The sequence below is a fragment of the Argopecten irradians genome, chromosome 11 (assembly GCF_041381155.1).
Source record: "Argopecten irradians isolate NY chromosome 11, Ai_NY, whole genome shotgun sequence".
Lineage (NCBI taxonomy): Eukaryota > Metazoa > Mollusca > Bivalvia > Pectinida > Pectinidae > Argopecten > Argopecten irradians.
In genome coordinates, this window is record NC_091144.1 from 29,878,980 (window position 1) to 29,893,603 (window position 14,624).

The following is a 14,624-nucleotide window of genomic DNA, read 5'->3' on the forward strand; positions in this document are numbered from 1 at the left end:
CATTCACAACCCCCACCCCCCCCCCACTCCCCCATCACCACCCACCCACCCCACCCGCCCCCCCCCCCTTCCCCCACCCCCCCCCTACCCCCCCCCCCACTCCCCACCTCCCCCCCGCCCCCCACACCACCAACCCACCTCCCCCCGACCACCCGCCCCCCCCACCCCGCATCCCCCCCCCTCCCCCACCCCACCCCACCACCCCCCCTCCCCACCCCAACCAACCCCCCCACCCACAACCGCCCCCCCACCAACCCCCACCCCACCCCCACCATACCACCCCAACCACCCCCCACCGTCAACCCCCCTCCCAACCCCAAACTCCACCACCACCCCAAACCCACACCCACCACCCCACAAACCCACCCCACACCACACCCTCCCACCCAACCCCAAACCCCCTCCCCAACCACAACACCACCCCACACAACAAACCCGCCGCCCGACTAACACAAACCCCCATCAACCCACCCACACCAACCCCCACCACACCCAAACACCACCCCCACACCCCACACACACTTACAACCCCCCCCCGCACCCCCCACACCCCCCAACACCCCAACAACTGTACACCACTACAAACCCCGTCACAACCCCACCTCACCCCACACCCCCCCAACATAAACAAGCGCAAAACCCCAGCACCCCCAGCCCCCCACCCGCCCCCCCCCCACCAACTACCATTCCCAACCAACTCAACCCGCCCAACGCCTCCCCCCAACCCTTCCCCCCCCAACAGACCTCCGTTTACCACCCCCACCCAAACCCCCCCACACACCAACCACCCCCACCAACCCCACAGAGAACCACCCCACAATCGCCCACCAGATCCACACCACCCCCCACCCCAACCCTCCCACCACCCCCCCCCCTCTCCCCCCGAAACCCAGCCAAAACCCCAAACCAAAACCTACACCCGCCCCACCCCACCACCCCCCACCCCAACCCCACCCCTCACCCAAACTCCCTCTCCAACCACCCAACCCATCACCCTCCCAAACACCCAAACCCCCCCTACACCAAAAACCGACCCTGCCACTCAACACACTCTCACCCCCCACCCCCAACCAACCCCCACACACCCCCTCCTCACCCACCCCCCCACGCCACCTCCCAAACCACCCCCACCCCCACCCCCCCACCACCACCACCCAACCACCACCATCCACAATCCCCCTCCCCCACCCACACCCCCCCCCCCCCCCCCCCGCCTAACCCCTACCACCAACCAACTCTACCCCCCCCCTCCCCCCCAACCACCCCCCCACCCCACCGCACCCGAATCCCCCCCCAAACCCACCCCACCCCCCCAACCCCCCACCCTACAACCCAACCAACCACCCCCCCTCCCCCCCGACGCCCACCCCCCCCCCGACCCCCCCCAAAAAAAACTCCCCCCCACTCCCCACACACGTCACAACCCCACACCCACAACCCAAACCCCCACCCCAACCCTTCAGCCCCCATCCCCCCACCTAACCCCCCCACCCCAACAGCTCACCCCCCCATCCCCCCCCGCCCAACCCCAACCGCCCCACCCCCTACCCCCCCCTCCCCCCTCCAACCATCCCACCCCCCCCCTACCCAGCCCCTCCCCAAACACCCCTGACCCCCAACCCCCACCCTACCCACCCAACGCCCACACCACCCAGACAACATCCTCCCCCCCACCACCATCCTCGCCTCCGTCCCAACCGCATCTCCAACCCCACCCACTACCCCGCGCCCCTACCACCCCCACGCCAACCGCCTTTCACACCCTCTCCCCCATCCATCTAATACCACAGCATCCCAACAACGCCAACCCACTCGTACATCATTCAACCCCCCCACCGTCAACGCAACCCTCCTAAAACCCCCCCAGCCGCCACCACCCACGCGCACTCGTCCCCCTACACAACCCTCAACACAAAACCCCCCCCACCCCTCCCAACCCCCCCCACCCATCTCACCACCTAACATCCGGACCCAACCACCTCCAGCACACCCCCCCCCACCCCCCCCACTTCCTCCTCCACCTCAACTCCAAACACACACCCCCACCCCCCTCGCCCCCCCCCCCCCACCTCGCCCACCACCCCCCCCCCCCCCCACCCCCCCCAACCCACCATCTAACCCAACCCCCCCCACCCCAATCCACCCCCCTCCCAACACCCCCCCCAACCACGCACGACACACCCCACACCCAACCCCCCCATCCCCCCCCCCCCCCACGAACACGACCCCAACCACACCCCCACAACCAACTGTGGTACCACACTAACTACACCCTTTCCCCTCCTAAGCCCAACATGAGACCACACACCCCAAGCCCACACGTTCCCTAAGACCCCCATTAGAATACGGAGATGTCTTTTTGTAACCAACAGCCCAATACCAGTAGTCTAATTAGAGGGTAAGCTCCAGGTATAACCTCCCACCAACAGGTAAACCACCCCCCTCTAACCCACATAAACCTGAACCACAGATTCCACCTCCATCCCCACACAAGTACGCGCCAAAGCCCAATTCACAGGACCATTAAGAAAACAAACACCTCACCTAAAACCTAACAACAAACGACAATAAGTGGTGTTATAAAACCCCGCCCAACACAACCGTAGTACCTCCAAGGGTTATACTAACTGACAAGACTCACCAACTCACGCAAGCTTAGCCAATGAACCCCATCCACCCCCCCCTCCCCACCCCCCCACAACCACAAACCGACGACCAATCCCATTTACACCCACCCCACTCAAACACTTAACCCACAGACAGTCCAATCAGTTTATAAACCGTATCAAACAACTAAACAAGGTTATAGTCCAAAAAAACTCAAAAACTCAGTGAGAATTATATGTCCCCCCCAATTAGTCATAACAACCCTGCCCACCAGGGGGCCATAATGTATAAGCCACCCCTAACCCCAAGCGGGACCTGTATCATAAGCAAACCCCACCCGTTTCTGACGAACGGTATTTTTTGCCAATGCGTGGGGAGTCAACCACCACCACCCAATGTTTTAATGCCCCGACCCAGGTTATGCAATCTTGCCAAATTTGGTTACAATTATACCATGAAAATCTCAGGACTGTTCTAGGACCAAGTATCATTATACAGTAATCCGGTCCCTTCATATTAAAACCTTTGACCACATCCTGGTATACCCAGTGCCTATCAGACCCCTTAATTTATATACCACTATTCCCCGAATCTACCCAACTTTGTTTCAGAGCCGACATTAATCTTGATACCCCACAATCTGTCATTACAGACCCCCTATTAGGTAAATCCCAGCTGATTTATAGAGGATTTATACACTATCTTTCCCTTCAGTTGTTTCCATGCTCCCTCCTGTTACAATGGGGGTGTCGAGCCACCTGCTAATATAGATGTTCTATCCCCTTACCCCATGGATGTCTGCTGTCAGGCCAACTTTGGTTAGCAATCCATGCTAAACGTCTAGAACCAGTCAGCGATTTAGTCAGGAGTGTACCTCTATTATCACCTATTGACTGGGCCCAGTCCTATCAGCCTGCTTATACATGTAGGCCAACCCCAGCCTATCATAGAGTTCTAATGTTCACTTGCCCCCCAAGATGCTGTGACCTAATATTACCGGTTATAATGCATGCAGATCCTAGGACAAGTAGCGATGTTACTGAGGTTACCTTGATTTACCCTGTCTAATGGGCCCCACCCTAATGCCGGGGTAGATCTGCAAAATTTTTTATGTTCTACCAAGGATGTTTTTAACCAAAAATTTTGGTCTTCAGTCAATCTATAGTAAGATGAATCTCGGACAAGTACATGCATTATGCGTGTGTCTTCTGCACTTACTTAGTTTAGCTCTTCCAAACAGTTCGAAAGGTAACACTGATACGCTCTGTACATAATGTGGACACGTGCCCGAGACAGCCTGTTCGATATAAATACTACCAGTACCCACTAGTAACTTACCACAGTACCAATAACTAGTAAATCTACAATTTCTTATCTTCGGTTTTAATAAATCCCCTCTATCGAATTACCACCCGAAAACGCTGTACGAATAGAAGGGAAAACACTTGGGCACATTTGATTGTAGTGAGTGGAACAGTATATATATATATTCAAGAACAATATAATATTTATAATCCTAGCCTGGTCCAAATAACGAACAAGACAAGCTGAATGCTGTCTCACCAGAGCACTACGCCCGCCACCCGTATCCCCCGAAACAGACAATTTCATTATGAATCACAAGCTAGATCCATCATCAAGGCTAAGACATACAGAATTCATGTAATGCTGTGCATGCTCCACTTGAATTAAAAATGTTCAGTTCGGTAAATATGATATAAATTACGCGGAACTAAAAGAAAACACGCTGCCCAACTGCACCCCAAAATATATAACAGTAAAGTCGATAAACACCCTCTATAACTTGCCAAATAAGACAATAACTCCCGCCTCTAAATCCGCTGCAGGAATGAGACCTCAAAAAAAAACAATAATTAAAATCAAAAATGAACATGACTTATCCACCGATCCCTCCACTACCACTCCAAATATTACTAGGTAAAACTCATACATAAATCACTGGCCGTTTGGTTAACTGACATTACACATACAATTAATATATTTTTACATTAAATGCAGTACACACACTACAAATGAACCCCGCCTAAGGGATCGTGGGGGCAATTTTTGATATACCACACGCAGGTCGTTCCCAAGCCCTCCCAGCCTAACCCCAACGGCTGGTTTTTGGCACTTCTTGAGACTACGTTATCCCGAGGAGCGAACACCGCACCTGTGATCTCATACTAAAAGTCTTGTACGAATATGACCTATACGTACATACAGTGCTCAAATCAATTGATGATGTTGATCTTCGCCCAGTTGCCCTATTATTTTTTAATTCATTTGCATTTTCATTGTGTTCCCTGTCTGTACTAGACAAGATAAGCGTCACCTGGATTGGTATGAGACACAGATCTGCGAGCCCATTTTGGTGATGTCTATCCCCGTCATTCATTGATGGGATGGCTTACCGTAGACATATCAACCCACTCGCACCCATCATCAAGTGTTGCAATAGACATCAGTAGAGCTCTGACAGCCACAGAGACATACCCTGAATACGGCGAGGAATGATTGCGATTCACTCCGAGAACGGCTCACAGGCCAGGAGAAAGAAGGACTGTATTTCTTACCTTACAGCTGTACGTATAACGAAGATCTATTCGGCAAGAATTGGCTAAAACGTAATGAAACATCTGAAATTTCAAACACCATGTACGGTTTCCGGTTTGTAGGATCCGAATCAGTCACGATCTTGTGTAGAGAGTGCGTGTGTGTCCAGATGGGTATAAAGGAGATAAATGCGATTTGGTATGTTCTGTATTACTGGACCTTTACTTATCAGTCATGTGTTTTTATTTAATTAAGATAAATAGCAGCAATCATCCCGTGACAAATAAATATGCTGCCGCATACTAAATGATCAATAAAAGAAAATTAACAAACGCGATCAATGCGTAATACAAGGTTTATTGCAAGCTATGACGTTCTCGTGTCGTGATTTACATTCAGTTTATCTTGAAAACAATAGGAAATAACGTGAACATTTGCCGGCATGATATCATCATCTGTAACGTGATAGAACATATTAGCAAATTTTATTTATTCTTCGACATTTTCATTGATATAAATGACAAAAATGTATGATAATCAATGCTTAAGTATGTCTACTGTATTTTGAACGATGAACATTTAATTCGCATATTATAACATAAATTGACTACATCGGTTTACATGAAATAGAACTGCCATACAAAGAGGAAGAGGACTAATCGTCTGTCAGATGACGTTACCATGGAGCAGGCCTCCGCATCCCTGGCTATTACCGATTCTCCGATAACTAGTACTGGTGGTGCTGAGCGTAAGTAAATAAACCAGATCGAAGATTTGTTTCACTGTTCGGTTACGATTAAGATAACATTTACTCTCTTGTTGAGATATATTACTGATTTACATTTAATCTCTTGTTGAGAAATATTTACTGATGTACTTGTATACATAAAGTTAATATAATTTATCGAAATTAGCCTCCTATATCAATGGTCTTGGAGCATTTCCGTCATAGCTAAGATCTGATTAGTTCATAAATTATCAGAACAATATTTAAAGTGTTTTTAAATGTAGCATTTAAGTATCTTGTTAATCTGACATGCTCTAAGAAAATATTTACCATTGATACTTGAAAATTTCGTTTTACTAAGTATAATGTAGACCCCATTTGCCATTTGATTTGAAAGCAATTTTTTGTTTGAAAGTAAATACTGAAAATAATACAAGATGTTTATTTTTTAATAAATATTTTTGTTTATTGCAGGTCTAAGATTGGGATTGTGTAATACCATCAGCTTTGTGGCTGCTGCAATTTCTTGTGTTGGTGAATGTAAAATTCACACGTGAATGATCGGTGAACTGTTCCGATATAATAACTCCCAAATTGTGGTAATGAACTACTGCAATAGAGCATTATACATATTCACATTATAATAATAACCGTTAGATTTTGTCCATATTTCAAGTTCTGATTACAAATCAAATTAAATCTGACGATCGCTCCACTGGTTCACGTATTAATATACTCTCAACTGAATAAAATTTTACATTTAAACAATGATTTGTAATTGCTTTCTTTAAATTCAAAACTAATTTGAATTACGAGAATTCTATTCATAATATTGTTAAATTAGATACTTTTTTTTTGGAAATTAACACTTTATTTATTTGAATTAAATAGTTCAGAAGGCGACGATAAGTGTAGTTATATTGGTAAGTTAATACGGTTATATAATTACGTAAACCATTTTTTTACTTTACAAAAAACATAATTTTATTGAATATACATGTTGAATATATTACAGTGTTCCTTCATATTGGATACTTTAATTATTTTTTGTCAACAATTAAAATTTAAGTATGCTCAACATACATATCATTTCTAAACAACATCACGAAAACCATTTAAATTTTAAATCAAAAAATCCTAAAACAACAATAGCCATAAAACACTACAAAACGTTAAGGAAAGTTAAGTGGTGCATACAACACATAAAAGTGTACATTAATTATATCTTATAATATTTTCAAATTTTATATATAGTTCGCAGTTTAATCGATGATGTGTCGGTTTGGTTTGGTTTAATAGGTCATCGGAGCAAAAGGGTCAGGATGACATATTGTGAACATGCTTCGTCCGTCGTCGTATGATGTCAAACGTGCAGAAACACTTCTTCAAACAACCTCTTCTAAATAACTGAAAGGCTCAGTGTTCTCATATTATATATGTAGTATTGATGTGATAAAAGGCTATCATGTTTGTTTAAATGATAAACCGCCACTCAAGACCGTCACTGAAGGTCACAAGTATCAAAATGGCTAAACTCTTCAAACGACATCTTGTCAAAAACTAAGTGGCCTATATACCTGATATTGAGCCTGTGGTATGCTGGTATAAAGGGCTATCAAGTGTTTTTGGAACGAACGCGTTGACCTTCATTCAAGGTCACAGCTGTCAAATATAGCAGAAACTAATATACATTACTTTAATATTTAGTTGAAGAAAAGTTAAACATGTTCAGTGTTTGATTCTGTCTTGCCCTACTGTATATGTTGCCTGTGCTGAGTTTTTTGTGAATTGTCAAATGACCGTTTAAAAAATGGTCCTCTTTTTATGTTGAGTTATATCTAACGTCCTATAATACAGTAAGAGTCAATTAAAGCAATTGTTTGGAGATTTTACAAGACCAGAACGAGCTTATGTCCATGCCGTGTACGTTTACTTATTAGTTGTGGTCAAACTTAAGCTTGTGGATGTTGAGTTTAAATGAAAATACAAATAACTTTTTAAAAATACTAGATCACACATGAAAGCCCACGAAACATGGATTTCTCACAGGTTGTCTCAGTTATAGGTACGAAGCAAAGGAGTATTCAAGTAATTACCAAGAAATCACAAAACGAACATATCGCAAATCTTCTTATCTAATAATTATTATAATTATTCACATACACATGTAAATTGCACAAGAGGCGTAACGGTGAATAAATGACCGTACCTGCTGTGTAGAGGAATAAATCCATTGGCAAAAAAAAACGAGACATGTGACTGCGAGAATAGGTCATTCTCAGGTAAACTAAATACATTAATCTGATATATACAAATTAATGAATATTTTGTCTTTCCAGTTACAAATAAATAAATGCTTTTACAAATAGCAATATGAGTGCTATCCCATGCTTAGTTTGAGAGAAGTTGACAAAATTTTTGATCGTGCCCTTCAGACCCAAGGGGTCAGCCCAAGCACTTAAACAGTTTTCAGTCAGTACCCCATAAGGATGCTAGCAGTCACATTTTGATAAATTCCGATCAGCGGTTTTGTTCACGGACGGACAGACTGACTGACGGACATACGCTCATTTGGTTCTTCGGAGCGCAATAGGCGCAGCAGGTACATTTCTGAACAACATTTTTTTCTCAACATATATGAAGATGATTTTGCATTTGACTATTTGATTAATTCTCAGCTGAATGTTAAAATAAACTTTAATTTACTTGACAAACTTTTTCAAAATCATACTGGAGACAATTTGGTTCCTACTTAAAATTTCTGCCAATACATCACCTCCCGCTAAATTTCATATCAATTACCAGTAAATCAAGTAATGTTTTTTATAAATGCAATAATTAACAGGGCTTTTTACGATCGTAAACATCGTTTATATTACATCTTTGATAACAGGTCTGAATATTACAAACAACAAGACAGTTAAGCAAGGTTTATTCTTCAGACCAAATGTGTTCAAAAAACGATTGAAATGCTGTGTTGAAAAGCTGCAAAATAATTCTGGTTAACATTTAAACAGACTGGTAAATATGATTTAATATGTAATTTACATCACTTTCAATAAGTTGTTAAAGTCAAATTCTTTGTCGCTCCTCATAAGATCGTTTTTGGTTCTTTAAAATATTCATAAACAGATGCAACTTCAAACTTCCTGTCAGTCGTCATTACTTTAACTTACAAAAGAGTTCCGCAAATTTTTTTCAATCATCAGGAAACCGTCATTCACAAAGTGAATACATTTAAGGTAAGATAATTTTATGGAAGCAGTCAATTTGCCTCTACTTTCATGTATAAAATGTACATTATAAAGTTGATCATTGTTATTAATAAATAAAAGTTTTTTTCAATTTCTAACATTAAATAATGTTCTGAGCTTTATACATCTTGTTCTGAAAGTCTCATAAATCTCCTGTTCCATGGTGGACCGCGGACCCTATACATATAATCTTCCGTTTCTTCAGCGTTCTTGCGTTCGGTCTCTTCTCTCATTTTCGCATTGGCATTCTGTAAGATCATTCGTCAGTTGAATTTACAAGAAGTAGGTGTGACTCCTAAAGCTGACAATGCAAATTTAAAAAATGTTCATTTGAGATTAAAAAAAAATAATGAAGATTTTTTTTCAAAATTTGTTTCTGAGACAGCCCCTTGCGTTGCTAAGGACGGACAGACGCCATTTTGTTTGAACTCTGCTTGGATACGAGACGCCTACCGACCCCTATATAAAGCGCGTGAATCGACACACGTGCGCTCAGTCATGTACATAAACACCTAGAAGTTGTCCACTGTGTATCACCTACTGATACATAAACAAAACCCCTTATCTGTAAATGTGTGTAGGGCTTGTTTTAGCAAGCAAACGTCAACTCTTCTAAGTTGTCATTTAGATGTTTCACAAATTTAACTTTCCACACAAATGAATAGAAATCCTAATATTAATCCGTCCACATACATTTATCTCCACGCATACTATCGTACCCGATGTACTCGACTGTGCGTGAAATATCTAACGTATATTTTTAGTGTTTTATTAGCTCGTATTTGACATATATTGGGATCAAGCTGACAATATTACTTCAATGAAACATTGTCAGGTGAGTGCAGTGTTTATTTTTTTAGTTTAAACAATGTTATTTGCTATTAGAATTTCCGAGATTGTTTTTACATTATAATCAAAATGGATCTCGCACGTGGAAAGAAGGTATTAATCAATTCATTACTTTTAATTCAACTGTATAGATCTATATATGATTCTTAGAGACTTTATATGAGAAAACATTGAAAGTACCAACCATTTTATTATTATGGCACGGCCTTAGATTACATGTAAATACGTCTTGGGTATAAAAACAGTAGATCTAGAGCCGGTCAGGTGTTAGTTTGTTACACCTTGAACAGCAAGCGTTCGACTGATCGCACGACGTGTGTGTGATTCACGCGCTTTATATATATTATTCCCGATTCTAATATTTTTTGCGGGCGTTTATATTCATTTAACTTCTTCCATCAAACTTTTACTAAATCTTCAAATATTTTTATGTCCGCTTTCAAACGTTTCCTGCCATCCTCTTCGTTTTGTTCCGGAACTACAAAAAATACCAAGTTGTTTTCACGCTGATATTCTGATATTTCCTGCAAAATTTCACATTTTAGTTTGATTAACTGTTCGCATTCAGCAATACGCTCCTCGAATTGTGCCATGATTTCACTGCAGCGAGTCTCAATTTACCGGTCGGCCAGGATACTTTTCTGGACTATACATCTACACGGACATCAGAACCACAGCGAGTCCGATTGAGACAAACTCTCAAATGATGTTTTATCCATGTCCAAACACCGTGTACAGAAGTGATCGTGACACCGATCACACTTCAAAAGAATTGTCTTCTTTGCAAACAGGACAGTACATAGCTTACATTTTAACTGTTAGTGATCAAATGTCCCACGGATCTTTGAAAACTTCCTTCGACGAAGGTTTCCGCTGGGAATCTGTCTCGGATCCCGATGTTGAAGCTGTTATCGCCCTGATTACGTTCCGTCGGTCCGACTTCCGTTTCGTTTTTTCTTCCTTTTCAAGGATTATCCACCATAAAAGTAAGAATTTTATACAAGCGGTGTATATTTATACGTTCTAGATCAATTTCATGCTGAATTCAATGGATAAAAACCGTAAAAACGGTAAATATCGCTGATTTTTACCACGTTGGCTATGAAACTCCCCCAAACACGACCGTTACCATAGCGTGACGTCATAATCACTTGGTAGCCCAGTATGCTACAGGCCAAATATATATGTACCTTGGGCTTTTCAGTCATTGAGATGAAGTCGTTAGAATGACAAAATTACGAACGGCGCATAACGACGAATGACGAAGCATGATTATTATAGGTCATCCTGAATGGCGAAAATATAAAGAAGGTATAGATCCTTTTATTAAAAAAAACAAGGCTCAGTCTAATGAATTATTTGGTAATGGCGGTCAATTACCTCATTTGTGTTGTCGTAACCCTAATTGTTCTATTCATATTATGCTTCCATATACCCAAATATCAATGAAATGTATTTTCTTTTCATTTTCCATACTTTATATAGACATAAGTACATGGGTATTTACAAAGGCTCCAAATAGAACTTTAGGTATTTCTTTACCAGTCCCCACAACTTTTAATATGCAAGCATTTAACAGATGAAAGACGCTTTTAAATATCTTTGACCAAATGGAGCCAATATAATGCTGCTATCTAATCTTGACCTTCATGAAACAAATGGTTATTCAATCTTGTCTAACAAATGTTGATGACTTATAATGTGTCACCAAGGCCTAGGAAGAAATTTAGTAACATTGAACTCGATCAGATAACCTGAACATCGCTCTTGCCCAAGATATTTTATTTATATATAAACTCAATGAAACAATAAATAACAAATGAATGGATTCATAATTATTTGACCTGAATAAAATAACTGAAATATAGGATTTTTTTGTGATGTCACGGAGAAAAGGGCGGGATTAAGCTGCAGTCAACAGCGCGCTTTTTTCTGAATGGCTGTTGTGTATGGATAAGCATGACGGTATTATAATTTTGACCGCGAAATAACACACGGTAAATTAAATGAGTGTAATCTGTCGTTATGGTTGATTTAATTCATCAAAGAAAATATTGTAAATATATGGATTAACCTCTTACTTTGCTTACTTTTTGTACTTTATGAGATGATAAACCCAATAGGGCAGTCGCTAAATTATACGCAATTTACTTCGTGCTCCATTGGACATCACATAAACTAAGCAAAGTAAGAGGTTAATCCCTAATTAATATTTCGTTAGTAGCTTTATTTAGAATATAAATCCCAATTTCCCAGATAACACAAAAATCATCACATTTTAAGAATAACACAGAAATCTTCCAGTGATCTGCGACTGAATTTCACGTTTAACTCATTTTTTTAATTATTTTTTTTTATGAATTCTATTAGCAAGTATTGAGCGAATAACGTTTATGCAACACAGCAGATGGTGGTTCCTTCTACATCCAATCACTTGGTTAGTTTTATGATTTCAGATTATGTCCTGTGTTTGAAATGGTTGGATCTTTCGCACACTGAATGTTTACAAGCAAACACTCACTAGTGTATTTAATTTTAAACTGAACTCATCAGACATTGTCACTTATTATAAACATACAAAATGACGCTTATTTCCCATTGCTGTGTATAAAATATTTTGGAGTTTTACATGAATATAAATAATTTTTTATTTTTCCTAACGTGATAAGAAACAATACTCATTTACAGAGTTATAATATTTATAAGGTATCAGCTATTAGCCTGAACATCACTTTCATCAGCACCATCATCAACCTCATCAGCACCATCGTCAACATCATCAGCATCATCGCCAACCTCAATTTTTACCATCGTCAACCTATTCATCACCATCGTTAACCTCATCATCACCATCGTCAACATCATCGTCAACTTCATCATCAACAACATCAGCACCATCATCATCACCATCGTCAACCTCATTAGCACCATCGCCAACCTCATCATCACCATCGTAAACCTCATCATCACCATCGTCAACCTCCTCATCATCACGATCGTCAACCTACCATCGTGAACATCATCAACCTCATCATCACCATCGTCAACCTCATCATCACCATCATCAGTACCATCGTCAACCTCATCAGCACCATCTTCAACCTCATCAGCACCATCGTCAACCTCATCATCACCATCATCAGCACCATCGTCAAACTCACATCATCACCAACGTCAACCTCATCATCACCATCGTCAACCTCATCGTCAACCTCACCATCACCATCGTCAACCCCGTCAGCATCATCGTCAACCTCATCATCACCATCGTCAACCTCATCAGCACCATCGTCAATCTCATTAACACAATCGTCAACCTCATCAATACTATCGTCAACCTCATCAGCACCATCGTCAACCTCATCATCACCATCGTCAACCTCATCAGCACCATCGTCTACCTTATTATCACCATCGTCAACTTCCATCATCAACCTCATCATCACCATCCCCAGCACCATCGTTAACCTTATCATCACTATCATCATCCTCATCATCACTATCATCAACCTCATCATCACCATCGTCAACATCATCATAACCATCGTCAACCGCATCATCACCATCGTCAACTTCATCATCACCATCACCATCGTTGACCTCATCATCACCATTGTCAACCTCATCAGCATCATCGTCAACCTCATCATTATGTTCAATACAAAAATATAATTTCATATTTCATGTATATTTTTCTGATGATAGTCTAAAGTCTACAATCATAGTTGATATCCTTACGAACCGTATGCCGTAGGTTAAAGTTGTATGTGCCATAACTGCTAAAAAAATTGACGTTTTTTGCGTCATAAACCATACCATCAGGTTTGTTGAATTAATTTGTGAACATTATTAAAATGCCTTCAGATGTCTTATAAACCTTAATTACAATACAGAAATTGTGTGCTGTAAAAACGTGTGTTTTCTATGAGTTATGTATATTTAAGTGGAACTTACATGGTGAAGCAACAAATTTGCTAATAGCTAATAACACCGTTAAAATGTGAAATGAAGTTGTTGACCACAATTTGGCCTCATGGTTTGACTGAATGTACTTATTTCACTTCACTGTTGATGTAAATACAACAATGAGCTGATTTGAACTAGTAAAACAAGGACATAGTCATTCAGATCCCCGCCAATGGAGATATCAAAGCTGAAGTAAGTTTGATTGTGGAGACTTATGTGTATGAAAAAAACCAGGAAAAAGGAAGTTGAGCTAAAGAAAGATGGAGTATAACTCAAGTAGAGCGGGGGCTGCAATTGTTGAATCAGGTATACAGCCTTGGCATTTATATATTAGACTATATACACAAAGATGGGTTGAGTTTTGCAGTAACATTTACCATTTACCATGATATTTTCAGCAATGTTACCATGGTAACGGAAAAAGCGCAAAAAATGAAAACCTAAAAATAGCAAAAGGTACTACTAGACCATAAAAAGAATGTGTCTATGAAGTTTTGTGGAAATATCTCTGCTGATTTTAGAGTTATGCTCCGGAAATGAACCTGTTACAAAAATATGATATTTTCAGCAATGTTTCTATGGTTACAGAAAAAAGCACAAAAAGTGAAAACCTAAAAATAGCAAATGGCACTACTAGACCAGAAGACTAATGTGCCTATGGAGTT

General features: G+C 41.6%; 1 protein-coding gene and 1 long non-coding RNA gene across 2 annotated transcripts; one reads left to right on the forward strand and one right to left on the reverse strand.

Moving 5' to 3' along the window:
• Window positions 1-5,195: 5,195 nt before the first annotated feature.
• On the forward strand, window positions 5,196-6,658 carry LOC138335789 (uncharacterized). Its single transcript, XR_011210327.1, has 3 exons — window positions 5,196-5,361; window positions 5,794-5,911; window positions 6,365-6,658. It is a non-coding gene; the product is annotated as an uncharacterized lncRNA (long non-coding RNA).
• A 6,153-nt stretch (window positions 6,659-12,811) lies between these two features.
• On the reverse strand, window positions 12,812-13,671 carry LOC138334543 (serine-aspartate repeat-containing protein C-like). Its single transcript, XM_069283197.1, has 3 exons — window positions 13,429-13,671; window positions 13,065-13,394; window positions 12,812-12,997 (listed from the first exon to the last, which is right to left on the reverse strand). Exons 1-3 carry the CDS (start codon window positions 13,669-13,671, stop codon window positions 12,812-12,814), a joined length of 759 nt encoding a protein of 252 aa, XP_069139298.1.
• Window positions 13,672-14,624: the final 953 nt, after the last annotated feature.

Bases quoted from the DNA above. Each gene is read 5' to 3' on its own strand.
- LOC138334543 (XM_069283197.1), bottom strand. From the start codon at position 13,671: ATGAAATTATATTTTTGTATTGAACATAATGATGAGGTTGACGATGAT. The intron at 13,395-13,428 runs GTTGATGATGGA...GGTGATAATAAG, and splicing joins CTGGGGATGGTGATGATGAG to GTAGACGATGGTGCTGATGA. The intron at 12,998-13,064 runs GTACTGATGATG...TCACGATGGTAG, and splicing joins TGCTGATGAGGTTGACGATG to GTTGACGATCGTGATGATGA.